Raw genomic sequence first — 14,991 nt, 5'->3', positions numbered from 1 at the left:
AGTAGTTCGCGTACCAGTCGGAAGCTCAACGAGGAAGTGGTACCTGGAAGGAAACCTCGGGTCGAAACGTTGGTGAAGATAGCGAAAAAATCGACGTAATAAACTTTGACTGTTCTGCCGAAACTTAAATTACGTAATCACCAGTCGAAAACATCCCATCTTACCCATACTTATTTTAGTAACTATTTCCAATATCTTCCGTGTATACTACTTTGAAGATTTTTATACTACATTGTACTTTTCTGCTAGTGGTCTTTGTTATTCATATATCTGTTTACGCTAACCCGTAGACTAATATGACAAAAAAACCAACTCTGTGTGTATGTATGTATGGTTCTTAAATGGTATGTTCTCGGAATGTATATATTTCATTCATTCAGCAAGAGCAGGAGGAGGAGAAGTTGTAACAACAACATCCAGAGCAGAGCGGGATGAGTTACTCCCCACAGAAGCCAAAAGTAGTGGCAGTGATGTACTTGGTGGAGGAGCTCCACAAGTTTGTGGACGAGAGAAACAATGTCCATAAAGACATTAAAGACATGGTTCTCAGAATCCGGAAGGCGCTAGTGTCTGCCAAGAAAGAGTATGACACAGCAATAGGAAGGGCTGATGTAGCTGAGCGAGCATTGACGTCGGCTAAGGCTACTATCTCTCTAGCTCCTCCGAAGCAGGGGTAGCAGAAGCAGATTGGAGTGGATGAAACGCCAGTTTCCGTGACTCCAAAGAGAGTAGGAATCTTCCCAAGGTACGGAAGACCAGGCAAGCCTAAGAGGCAGACGCTCGGGGACGATGTTTTTGGCGAAGGAACGGATGTCACCTAACATGGAGAAAGCTGTATTTCAAAAAGAGAAACAGCAAAAGCAGAATAAAGAGCAAAAAGAGGGGCAGAAGAGGAAAGGAAAACACTCGGCTCGTCAACAGGCGCCAAAGAGAGAAGCCATGCGCGTCAAAGCCTATAACGCGACGACTTATGCAGTGCTGCTCAAGAAGGTACCCAGAGCTGAGGGATTTGGGAGAAAAAGTGGTAAGAATCAGGTCTACCCAAAATGGAGACTATCACCAAATCGATGGGTGAAAAGGCAGAAATTAATGCCTTAAACCCGGAGATGTTGATTGTGTGCAAGGACCTTAATGAAATCACGATGAAAGACGAGCTGAGAGGCGCACTGAAGCAGCAGTGTATCCTGGGCGAGATGCACATGACGATCCGGTTAAGAAAGGGATATGAAGGAACTCAGACAGTGATGATTCGTTTACCGGTAACCGCTGCCGATAAGGTACTGGAGGTAGGCAAAGTTACGGTTCGAGATGCCCGTTGAGATCTGCCCCACGAGTAAATGAACAAGCGGAGAAAATCAATATTTGATTAAATTGGTCAGCATCAATTTTTTTTTCAATCTGCATTATTCTGAGTAACCACCCCCCTCTCCCTTGGCTGTGCCACTGTTTTAACTTTTTTCCAGTTTGTGAGAAACGCTAAATGTCCAACTTACCCACAATGTTCGTATTGGGCTACCTTCCCCTTTGTTGCAACACCTAAAATCAATGACCCCTGCGTTTCTTCGCCGCGGATGGAACAAATACTGGCTCTGATTACAGCAAAAAGAGATAAAAAATTAAATCCGACATGAATAGAGTACGAAAGATAATCTAGAACAACGTGCGATATAATAGAACCACTTGTAGAAATAAATGCGGTTTTATTTTAGTTTCAGTTTATTCTCACCGTGACTCACTGATACGCAAATAAAATATTTAAATTTTGCCTAATTTCAAAGCCCCCCAGATATAATCTCCCCTTAATTGTGAGCAACACTTTCTCATAATTATTCTTTCACTAATACTATTCCGAGCACGAATCCAATTTTTTCCGTTTCAAATTTCTCCACCCACTCAAACAAGTTGTCAACGAAATATGCAACAGCTGGCCATTGTTCGGCCTGTCCGGTTTCTGGCCACAGATATGTATGTGTCTAGGTACAAACAGACAGGCGCACGGTTTTTAAGCTCACTCGTTCGCTTGCTTGGTTGGTTGTCGGGGGGAAACCTTTGAAAACAGTGACAATTCCTATCCGTGGCTACACCAAATATTATGATCATACACGATATTGCAGCTGCTGTGTTGGCTCACTGTGGGGGTGGGGCGCTACACCAATATTCTGGCAGGCTCCTGAACGAATTGTACTGAACGAACCGACAGCGTCGAAGCTCTGGGCATTCGGTTGAAGTTCCAGTTTTCGCCAATGCCAACACAATGTGGCACCATCATCTACCTACGCTGGAAAAACCCAGAACCAGATAGAGCAAATATTAATTCTGGGTGTATTTATGAACGAAATTAAAGCCCAACTTATGCCGCTTTTCGTCTGTTTGCAAATTTTCCGGTAATATACGGCTATCATCCGCGATGCACTGCACTGGTAGGGGTTTCTGATGGTGTCCGGGCGCAGCAAACACGAGGACATGTGCATGCTTTTTTTGTCCCCCCGCTTCTCGGTCACCCAGCATAAGCGAAGTCATTGTTTCATGCCTAAAGCCGAGTCATTTGCTCTATTTCACCCTCATTTCCCTTCGCTATTTTCGAGCGGGTATGAAAACGCGCGGGATTTGTTCTGGTACATTGTAGGTACATACTCGACGCGACGAAGTCAACTGCTGGCCGGGGCCCGGCAGTGAAATCGCTGTGTGGGTCGCATAAATTATAAATGACGAAACACTACTTCGCTACATCGAGGAGGAAGCCGCCCTGCCTGCCCTGCTACCGTACCGTGCTTTCCCACGACACGGCTCGACAATGTAATAATCCGTCGCAGTGGTGCCTTTTGGGGTAATGAAATGTTAATTACAATTTGACAATTTGAATATGAGTATTCGATGGGATAATTTCGTTTGTTTTAAATGTCAGGCAGCGATTCGGGAATGGTTTGATTTTGCTGAAAGATTTAATCGGTCAGGGCTGTAGAGAGAAATCAAGGGCCCGGGGCTACAGCATAAGGGTCTCCTCCATCATTGCAGATTTTTCGAACACAGAAAGTGTTAAGCTCGAAATCTATTGGAGGAAATAGTTCTCCGCTGTTTTGTAGAAACTTTTGTGGAGAACTATACTAGCCATGATTGCATAGTTGTCCCGTTTTCTATGCGATTTTCTATATTTATGGGACTGATATGCGATCATAGGCAGCATAGTAGAATAAACTTAGTGTTGTCTAATGATTCTTTTCACAACAAAGGGTGTTACGGTCAATTTTTTTTATTATTTTCCGTCGGTCTCTGTCCGCTCTGAGTGCCTGCAACCAACACCAAAGGGATGATTCCACAACCAGATATCGGTTTATCAACATAAGGACCGGGACAAACGGCTCTACTTCCTTTGCGAAAGAAGACGTGACACAGAGTTTTCATCTCAGGAAACCTTAATGACCTCGGCTGGAATTGAATGCAGACCCACTGGGGTAGGTAGCGGTCACGCTTATCACTCAACCAACACCGTCTACGATTAAAATGTTATCAAACAAGAATGATTAATTTCTTATTAAAGAATTTTTTTCATAAGTTCATAAGCAAAATGTTCAGCTAAGCTTTCGGTTGAGCGTCTTTTAACTAATGCCATTAAATTCTGTTCAGCCCACTTTGTTTGTCACAACTAGTTTACTTAAACAGTTTTGGGCAAGCACCATGGTTTTGGGTTTTCTTCAGGCTCAGCTTGACAATGAACCAATATCCTTCGATTGCGCCAAGTTCTAGTGTGTTGGGAGGGAACTTGTCCTCGGGCGCCACCTAAACGTTGTTGGCGTTGTTCAAAATCTGGCCAAAATTGTATGAAACAATCGTGTTGTTTGATGAAAGGTAGCAGACTTTTTTTTTCATGCACTCCACGTAAATTTCCTGGTTAACGGTCTCAAACGCAATAAAAATGTCGCTTTTCAAATGATAGTTACAAAAATTTTGCCAAACCAGATATTTCTGAGTGAACTTCGACAACTACATATGCTTGAAAATATCGGCACTTTTCCCTTTCGGTTGAGTTGGCCACTTTTAACGATTTCTCTAAGTCAGTGTGCAAATAGTTCGGATTCAGGCGATAAACGAGAAAAATTTCGCTGTGTTGTTCCTCTTGGTTGGACGAAACTTTTATAACTGAAGGGCAAATGTCAAAATCAAAAAAGAGGCATCTTTCTGCACGCAGTCAAATGAGGTTTTCTCAGATTTTTTTGAAGATCGTGCAACGAAATGCGTCAAGTTTAAGTCGACCAAATTTGACCTTAAAAATTTTTAAATACCACTATGCTATATTTCTCCTTAGTAGAAAACAATTTTGAACTATTTTTTCTCTATTAAAGAGAAAATTGTTTAAACCCATGTTTGCGCGTAAAGAGCACAAAACCAATAACTAAATTAGTTATGGAATTTACGTTTCGACTTCGTCTCATCAGAATCCGACGCTAACTTAGTGACACGACTAAGCGAGCAGCGGATTGACGTTAGCTCCAAAAAACGGAGACACAATTTGTGTTCCTGAGCCAACCCCTAGTTTAGAGCAATAAAAGAATTCAGCGCTAGCTTAGTTCGATCACTAAGTCAGTATCGGATTCTGTTGAGACGAAGTAGAGATATTTAATTTTAGCAGAATCTTGAAAGGAATCGATTTAGCAATAATTCATATTTATTCAGGTGTCGGTACTGCATAGATTTGTTCGGATCATTGAGCGGTTTCAACTTGAATTCGTTAAAGAAAAAACACATTCTGCCAAGTCGGTGGGCTACAACATTGCCAGCCTCTGAAAATACAACATCTCATTTGTTCTATAGAGTTGCTTACTTTTTTTCGGTTTCGGGGATTTCGGTGAATTTTGCAAGCACTTGTTTATATATTTGGTTTAATATTATTAAAACAATTATTTAAGATAAAATAGAAATGTAATAAATTAAAAGATAACAAAAAGAACATTCAATGGAGGTAGAAATTAAATGGCGAAAATAAAAAAAAAGGAATAAACGAAGAAAGCTAAAAAGTAATAAAATGGAACAAAACTAGAAAGCTGAGAAAATTCATTAAAAATAATGGAAAAAGATTAATGACACGCAATTAGTCAAAAAAATACCAACACAAAAGAAAGTCCAAGCGAAGAAACAACAGAAAATGGAAAAAATAAGACAATGGAAATGTTTTGAATTTGATCGCTGGTAAAAATTTTGAAGAAATTCCAAAATAAAACAGATTGAATAATTGAAACAGTAAAGTTAAACGAAAGAAATTGAAAAGGAAATTAGGAAAAAGTTGAAGAAATAGGAAAATAAGGCAACAAAGTGAAAATAATAATAAAGGGCAAAATGATAAATAAAGTATCATAAGTACGGAGCAGTGGAAAACGGCAAAGGAAGACCAACGAAAACAAAAGATACAAAAACAAGACTACAAAAAGGTAAACAAATATAGCAATGAACAAAATGGATTCACTAAGTTAGACGTAGAAATAATAATGCAAATAAAATTTGAAATGCCAAAATTGATAACTAAATAAGAATAGGAAAGAATGAAAGCAAGAAATTTTAAAAAATGTTTGAAAATAGAAGAAATGATGATCAACAAGAATGCAATAAATGTAGATAACAATAAATATGAAAAATCAAAAAGTTGGCAAATATTTTTTTTTAAATGAACTATTTCGAAATAAATATAAATAGAAATAAGTGGAAACAATTGGATGAAATAGATTGAAGAAAAAAAAACAAAACAAAACAGGAATAAGGGAAAATATCACAAAACAGACAAAAATGCAATCATAAAAAACATGTAAAATCAAAATGATTTAAATAGGTTAAAATGAACATGCTAGAAGAAATGAGGAAAATAGGAATATCACAATAATGAAAAATATGAGAAAATTCAAAAAATAAATGGGTTTATAAATAAATATATTTAAAGTTAAAGTGGAAAAAATTGGCGAAATAGAAATGAGAAAACATGTACAAAACGCAAAAAGATCAAAATAAAATAATGAGAAAAGTAGCATGAAAAAAAGAACAAAATAGAACACATGAAATTTAAAATTGTTTGAATGGGTAAATAAAGTAACATGCTAAAGGTTTTAGAACATAACAATGAAGGAAAATGGAAAAATATAAAAAAAACACCCACAGAGAAGAAAAGCTTGAATTTCAAAACTGGTAAATGGAGAACAGAAAAATACACAACATAAAACAAATTAAAACAAAAAAAAATAAAGTTTTTTAGAAGATAAGAAATAACTTAAATGCAAAATACGGGAAAAGGGAGGATAAAGAAAATATTACCTAAATTCGAAATAACGAACTCTTTTTTCAAGATAAAAAAAAGTTTGAGTACGAACAGTATCGTGTGAAGCCGTACATAATTTTAAATATTCTTAGCCAACTATTTTTAATACAAGTTGGGTATTTTCGCGATGGGATTGATATGCAGATGGCGCAAATCGATGTTTTAGACCGTTTCGAAATCCAAGTTGGTGACTTCCGATTTAGAAATCTCTCTATAATCTCTACAAAGTGAATTTATTCCGGAATTGGATTGACAAGTTCATGACGGAAATCGATGTTGAGGCCATTTAGAAATCAAATATGGCGAATTTCGGATTAGAAAACGCCCTGTAACCTCAACAATACGGGTACTCAAGTAACAATTCTGGTTTTATAGTACACTACAAGTGTATAAAACCTCAATTGTTACTAGGGTATTTTCAGAATTGGATTGATGACTGGATGCCGAAAATCGATTTTTAGACCACTTTGAAATCCTATGGCGACTTCCGATTGAGAAAACTTTCTATAAACTTAACAATATAGGTATAATCGTAATGGAATTGACGAGGAGATGACAGAAATTGATGTTGTAGGCCAGTTTGAAATCCAAGATGGCGACATCCGTTTTAAAAAATCGTTATAACCTTCACAATATAGGATTTTCCGGAATAGGATTGACGAGTAGATCACGGAAATCAATGTTTTAGGCCATTTTGAAAACCAAGATGGCAACTTCCGGTTTAGAAAAATGCTCTATACCTTTGCAATATGGGTATTTTCGGAATGGGATTGACTAGTCGATGTTGGAAATCGATGTCTAGCCTTTTTTGAAAACCAAGATGGCGACTTCCGGTTTAGGAAACGCTCTGTAACCTCAACAATATGGGTACTTTCGGAATGGAATTGACGAGTAGGTGACGCAAATCGATGTTTTAGGCTATTTTGAAATTCAAGACGCCGACTTCCGGTTCCGGTAGTCCCTAGATAGAGCCTCATTAACCTTTTCATTTTTAATCATAAATTTAAAGCGCAAAATTTAAAAAAATAATATTTTTGGTTTTGAATCTTTAAGATAAGAACCATATGCCCTAGAAAACATTTATATACTTGAATTCTACTTGGTCATTTGCCAGAGCTCATCGGGGGTAGACAAAACCGGGGGCTGATAAATCGTGTCTTTACTGTATGCCATATTCTCTATAAAACAAACAAAATGGAGATTTTCGGAAGAAAGTAAACGAGCCAATGACAGAAACCGATGCATTAAATACATTTTGATGCAAGAATCAATGTCAGAAAGCGATTTTCGATTCAATCTTACAATCTTAAATGGCGCCATCTGGTAAAGCAAAATTTCTTGTGCCTTAACAATATGGGTATTTTTAAACTAGCTTAGTAGATCCCGGAATCCGCAAGTAAATATATGACACAACTTGAAAATTTGAAATGGCGGCTTTCAATTGCTATCTACTTGACAAACCCGTTCCAAAAATGTCCGTATTGCAAGGGTTTCAGCAAATTTTGCACGTCCGGATGTCGCTCTCTTGGATTCCAAAATGACGAAATATAACCATGTTCTGTTTAATTTCAAATGAAAAATGTACTTTACATGCGCACTGTCATACAATTACATTCTTCTACATTTTAAACAAGCGCCATATGGGAAGTAAAATTACATGGCCCGCACAATTCAACGACATGTAAAATTCAAATCAAACGTAAAACTATGTCATTTTTGATGCTCGTATATGTCATGGTCAGGAGACGTAAATTTTCACAATTTTTTCTAGGTGTGTACTTGCTAAGGTTTTAAAAAGTTTTGCTTAACCGGAAGTCGCTATCTCAGAGTTCGAAATGACGTCACACATCGATTTCCGTCATCTACTTGTCATGACCGTTCCAAAAATACTCATATAGGGGTTTAGAACAATTTTGTTCTGCCATCTACTTCTCACGCCCGTTCCAAAAATTCCAAATTCCCATATTGTTAAGATTTCGGAAAACCAACGCGAACTTTGAAATGGCGTCACTCATCGATTTCTGTCATCTACTTGTTACGCCCGTTCCGAATATTCTCTAATTGTCATGGTTTAAAAAAGTTTTGCTCAGCCGGAAGTCGCCACCGTGGATTTCAAAATGGCGCCACTCATCGATTGTTGCAATCTACTTGTCAAACCCATTTCAAAAATATCCAATATCTGTTAAGTGCTCGTCGAGCCAGTTGCGAGAATATCTTGATTCACTTCACGTGCATTTTGATCGATTCATTTGATCTGCTATTCTTTACAGTGGTTATTAGAGTGATAAGACAAAAATGACCCCTATCGGCCCACCCCTGAATCGATTCCTAGTCCCACCAGGAGTACTTGATCCAAATTTAAAGCAAATCGCACATGTCTAGCTACCGGATCAACGTGCCTGAAGTATATAAGGGAATTTTCGACAATTTACATGGAGAAACTCCACTAGCTCACATTTTCACCGTTAGGTGGCACTATATGCAACGTATTATCACTGTAAGTAAAAATATTAAAAATCAAATTAATTGTCTACAACTTTGTCGAAGACTGCCAGTCAATCTGGCTTTGTTAAAAGAAGTTATTAAACTTCTGCACAATGTAAAACTGAGTTAATGCCAGTCAGTTTTGCATTGGGCCAAGTAGTGCATGGTGGTGTATCAGTACTCGATTCCCACGAACTAAACATTTTTGTAGCATAATGCTTAGGTTTAGCCCTATAACATTTTCAGAAGAATTATAGAAAATAATACGAGTAATGCTTTTGTAAGAACATTTTAGTTCCTCATTTTATCGCATAGTGGGTGCCAATACTAACTTTTCAATGGAGAGAGATAGAAATTAGGTGTCTTCTAAAAAGTTCTAGAATAGGCATTTTGCAGTAATTCTTCCGAAAATCTTGATATTCTTGATATAAATTTAATTAAATCAGTTTTGAAAACGGATGAAAAGGAAACAAATTATATGAATGATAAAATGAAAAAAAAACATGTACAGAGGGAACCAGTTGAAAAAATAGGACAACTATGAAAAATGGGTCGAATTTTAAAAAAGAAGCAAAAGTAGTATAGTAGAAAAAGGAAAACATAGAGCAATATATATGAAAGAATTGTAAAATAAGAATAAATGGAGAAAGAAAGAATAGGAAACCTGGATGAAATTGAAAAATATGCAAATACAATCAAATATGAAGCAATAGAAATAAAGAAAAAAAATGGAAACAAAAGAAACTCTAGATTATATCAAGAATATAGAATTTCTCCAACTAAATGCCAAAAAATGGAAAAATGTATTTAAATTGACAAAGTTATTAAAGATGAAATTTTATTTCGGGTTCTCGTATTTAAATCATATTTTCCAAGTAAACACCCAATTGACCAATTGAACACTCTAAAAGAAGGCTGCTGAGTGCTGAGTTTTATTCTTCTTTCTAATAGATTCTTTTGTGATTCATTTAGTAGTTAAGATGGATTAAAATAAGTAGAAATAGAAGCCACAGATCGCCCTGATTATTTTTGGAATTATTTTGGAATTTCTTTGTAAAATACCAATGAAAATCAATTTTTCGAAAACCCGGTACTCAAAAATGTTTCTTCTAATTGAGAAAATGTATTTGTTGTCCAAGATGTTGCAATTTGAAATTTAGACAAGCTATCCTAATTAAATCATGCCAATATTGAAACTCCAATTGCATTTTCTAATAAATTGTTATTGAAATATTATTTGTCAAAATCATTCCCTCTGTTAAATATCCGGGCCCCCTCTATAACTCCACTTCCGGGGGAACACCCCGTCCCCTCCCCTCTTGGGGCCCTGTCGGTTATGCATATATGCATTCTTTCATTCCGTTGACACTTGTTCGTTCATGGTCGCGTTCGGTGCAATTAAATCCATTTTCTGTTCATTTCTGTGAGATAATTAAAATCGTAAGAGAGATAACTTGCGCTTAACCCCAAACAAAAGAACGATAAACCTACTATTAATCTACCGTTTTGTAGAGACTAGAAGATAATTAGAAATCTATCAACATTTGACAGCAGATGTTACCGAACAAATAGCAAACCCATCTCGCCACTTACCTCTTCGTAGATGAAGTTATCGATTTCCTCCAACGGCCGGCCGTACATATCGTTCGGAAAGGGTTCGAACTTACGGGGCAGTACGGCTCCGTCCTCGACCTGCACCTTGGACCGGGGATGGAAGCCGTACTCCCGCACCAGCTGGATGTGACGTGACTCATGTTTATCCTGCGACTTTTCAGTATACGCAACAACTTGCTGTTTTGCTCCGGTTGTGCCTGCGGATGATGGAACGGAGAAGGACGGATAGAAGAAAATTAGATCTCAATTAATCAAATGGCACTGACAGCTGCCGAACAATGGAACAAACAATTTAAGCTTTACAAGCTTCTATCCAATCCGTAGCACTAGTAAAATGGGGTTACAAATCGATATGGAATAACATTCAATGTTCGATACAGACAGAACTCATTTAGTTAGCATCAATTACTTAAGTCTTCCATATAAGATCTAATCAGAAACGTTTCCTAACATATTTTCAATCTATTCGTTTGTGTAACAGTATCGAACCATAAAAACGATACACCCATTCATCCCAATATATAGCAAAATCACATTCTATGGAAAGTAATTGCAGAATGTTTGTGACCACTTTTTCCAATTTGGAGGCTGAAACTCCTAAACCAGTTAAAAACTTTTTGCTTCGAGTGTACTTTTGTTACAGCTGCTACCACCACCACCACCACTATTTCTATCGCATCTAGCTCTAGCACTTGTCGGGGTGTGTTTTGCGACAGTACTTTCAACACAGTCCGGGGCAGCCGTTACGTTTCCAGAGAGCAATAATTCAACTCAAGAGACAGATTGTAAATTTGATTATTTGTCTACCACCCGTTAGCCGTAGAGTTGGGGGTGGGGCGGGTAGGAGGTGCTAGGTAGGTACTATCGCACATTGGACCCATGTCTCCCATTAAAAGCATCTTCTTCGGGTCATGGCATCCGGGCTATGATGCTGTTATTCTATGTACATACTTCTATGGAACGAATTTCCGAATGGAAGACAGTCAGAAATGTGAGGGAATTAGGCATGAAATGAGTTTCTTATTGCAGAGCGTAAATTTAACTTTTGGCATTAGTAGAGGAATATATTTCAGGTAGGCGTGTTCATCGTGATAGTACTGTCAGCGAGGTTTTTAATCTTGAAGAATGAAATTAAACCTTTTCTAATGTGTCGACGGACGTTGTTGCCTGTACATTAGTAGGCCGGTGAAAGAGTTTGATCGTATGTATGATGTACAAATGTTTAATGTGTGATGGTTAAGGAGAGGGAGGGCTCAGAAGGTATCAGAAAATCCGAAAAAAGTGACTTTTCGTGCATATAATAGAAATTTAATTTGTAATGGGGCTGCTGGCCACTAGGAGGTCGATATCACCTTTTTCTTGTCCGAGTAAACCCAGCCTAAGGGTCATGTAGCATCCGGCGACAGAAGCCAAGAATTGATCCACTGGGTTACTGCTTCCATGCCGTAACAGGCGAAAGGAGCGGAACTCCCTTCTTCATTTCCTGCATCTTTTAGGCTTTATAATTTTACATTTCTTACGCTCAAACTTTGAATTTTTTTCCCGAGGCCCGGAGGGCCGAATCTTATATACCAATCGACTCAGCTAGATAAATTGATAAATGTCTGTGTGTATTCTTTTGGAAAGAAGGAAAACACATTCAAATAACCCTGAGTAAACAGGAAACAATGTACCAAACCCAACGTCTCAGGGATCGGGTTTGGGCTGCTACCCGAGCCGCTAAAACCACTGCTCTTGCCGAGAATCGGATTTCTCCCCGGCACTACCTTACGGAATAACTTCGGGATGGGTTTTTATGTTTTTATTGTGACATACCCTCCCTAATCCAACTACATAGTAGTTAGTTCCATCAGTAGCGTTACAACATAACCCCTCGACACACCCCCGGTTCTCGTCCATCCACACAGACTGACAGATTCTGAGCTGGCTGTCGGAAAGCTAGCTGTGGCTCGAGAGTTACTGTTCTTCCCTTGCGAAGACAATCTGGACGGCAAACTTCAGATTGTCTAATTTACCGAGCCCATCGGCTCCCTTGTGCCAGCACCGCAACTCCCTTCTTATACCATTCAGCACCACTTACTACTTGAGCACCCACTCGATCTAGTCCCCAACGATGGACTAGCCTACTCCGACAGAGTGTTCCCCAGCGAGAGAACTTCTCCCGAAACCGAGCCAACCAACCAGGTGTGGAGGTCAGTTCGGCGATCCCGCTGGAGCAGGGCGTCTGGTTCGCTGGTGACCAACGACCCGCGAATGGTGGTGTCTCGTCGCAGTCTACTCAATCTAGTCCCCGGCAGTGAGTCTAGCCTATGCAGACGGAGAGTTTCCCGACGAAGGAAGTTCTCCCGACACCCACCGATTCTTCTTTGGTTTTAGCGCCACAACTTCTTGAGCCCTTTGGCTCCCTGTCCGAAGCCATTTAGCACCACAACTCCTTTAGACCCTTTGGTTTCCCTCTCGCTCCATTTCGCCACACTTCACTGATGAGCCATTCAGCTCCCGACTTTACTAAAATCTTGTTCGCGAACTACTCGGTCTAGTCCCCGACGATGGATCTAGCCTACTCCGACGGAGAATTCCCCGGCTAGAGAAGTTCTCCCAAAACCGAGCGGTAGATCTCTTGCGATACCGATGTTCATTTCCATGTGCCGTTTAGCTCCCCGCTTCGTCGAGATCTACTCAATTTAGTCCCTGGCGGTCGACCTAGCCTACTCAACGGGCCAGCAAGTAGGTGCAGGGATTTTGGGTGGAGTATAGCTTCCGGTTCATTAGCGCCTCAACAATCCACTGCTAGTTATTCGACGCGGTATAATCTCCGGCAGTGAATCTAGTATACTCACGAGCTGCTCGGTAGGGTGTTGTTCCGGCGAGGCCTGACGTCCGGTTCACTGGCGCGCCGATGACCCGAACCCAGTGCTATGTCGCGTACTACTCAATTGGTACCGACGGAGAGCTCCCCGGCGTCAGAATTTCTCCCGAAACCCAATTTGTGGTTTCCCGGAGGCGTTCTAGTCAAAGGCACTACTTTGTTGATCCCTTCGCCACTTCCTCTGTAGCTCATAGAGTATACTCTAAGCACTCTGTCGACAGTGTCCCAGATATTCTCGTCGTGGCACATCTCTTCGACGACATTGTCCACTGACACACCAGGCATGCGGACCAGTCTCCTTGCATTATGCGCATTTCTCCGCTGGTAGCATTCCACGTCCTCAGCCAGAGTGCACCTCCGACTATATCGTTCTGCACGAACTAGGGACACGAACAGTCATTAGGCGAAACGTGCTTGTCAAGTTCGTCCGGTTCCGCTTTGAGCAGCCCAGGCCTGTACGCCATACCTCAGTATTGATGATGAGACACCCGCCAGGAGACGTCTCGTGCTGCCCCTTGCTCCTCCGTGATACGGAAAGATCCTTGCCAGTGCATTAGTTCACCTCGCAGCCTTTTCGCATACATAGTCAACATGGCTGAGTATGTATGTATGTGTGTATATATGTGTGCATGTACGCACATGTGCAGATGCGGACATGTTAACAAAATGACCACATCATAGACGGTTCCGGCATTCCCGAGAAAAATAAACTTAGTCTCAAATGATGCAGTTGGTTCAAAATCGCTAACCGAGGGCCGGAGGGCCGAGTCATATCGCCACTGTTGTGCTATCTTATGACAAACACCATTTTGGGGTAAACTGAGTTAGATATGCCACATTACTAAACTGAAAATTCTCTACAAAATGGCGTCTTCAGAATTTTAAAATTCTGCTTAATTGTCGAGTTATAGCGAGAAAAATGATGAGAAATTATTAGTTTTTTGCTATAAATCACTGTATCTTGAGACTGGCTCAAGTTATATAGAAGTTTTAGATGTTGTTATATGTAAAAAATTTTGAGGAACGCAATGGAATAATAATTTGCAAAATAAAAATAGACGTTTTTCAAGAATAATGCAGTTTAAGCTTTAAATTCAAAATATTGCATATTTGGCAACACTGTAACCAAAAAATACTATTTTTTCTAGATTCCTGGACCAATTTCCTTCCAAATGCATCTCACTGATTGTTTATAGACGCAATAGAGCTGAAGATATCAATAAAAGTTAATAATTGATGCTTTATTTGTATAAAAAAATTTCCATGAACAATTATGACACGTTATACAAATTTTGTCATCAATACACACCTATGACACGTGTTAGTGCGACTTTTGTTTACATTTTTAATAAAAACTCTCAATATAGTTAATCGATCTTCGTAATATTTTAGAGACTAATACAGAATAGATAGAAGCATCAATTGTCTTCTATGAATTGTTTCTACCATTTATAAGTTTCAAGATATTTAATTTCAAACTTTAAAAATCGTTTTTCTCGAAATGTGCAAAATGGCGCTTGTCATAAGATAGCACAACAGCGACGATATGCCATTCGAGTCAGTACGTCGATATCGAAAAATGTCCAAGTGCGTGTATATATGTGTTTCTATATGTGTGTATGTGCTGACATGTTTCGAGAAGTAATCTATTATGTTTTTTTGTTTGTCGAATGTTATTGGACTTTCGTAATTAGTATGTGTGCCTCAATATAGGTTAAGCAGTAAT

The 14,991-nt window shown here is 39.1% G+C and overlaps 1 protein-coding gene across 7 annotated transcripts in view; it reads right to left on the bottom strand.

The window, feature by feature from the left end:
• The window catches only part of LOC131693655 (sodium channel protein 60E-like), a 695,995-nt gene that overhangs the window by 433,361 nt on the left and 247,643 nt on the right, over positions 1-14,991 (bottom strand). For all 7 annotated transcript variants that reach the window (XM_058981667.1, XM_058981672.1, XM_058981670.1 and 4 more), the window contains exon 3: positions 10,376-10,593. In XM_058981667.1, the coding sequence (XP_058837650.1) occupies positions 10,376-10,593 (218 nt within the window). The remainder of the gene's footprint in view (positions 1-10,375; positions 10,594-14,991) is intronic.

This window comes from Topomyia yanbarensis, chromosome 3 (genome assembly GCF_030247195.1).
Source record: "Topomyia yanbarensis strain Yona2022 chromosome 3, ASM3024719v1, whole genome shotgun sequence".
NCBI lineage: Eukaryota > Metazoa > Arthropoda > Insecta > Diptera > Culicidae > Topomyia > Topomyia yanbarensis.
The sequence above is the reverse complement of the archived record's forward strand: the minus strand, read 5'-3'. Positions and strand labels throughout refer to the sequence as shown.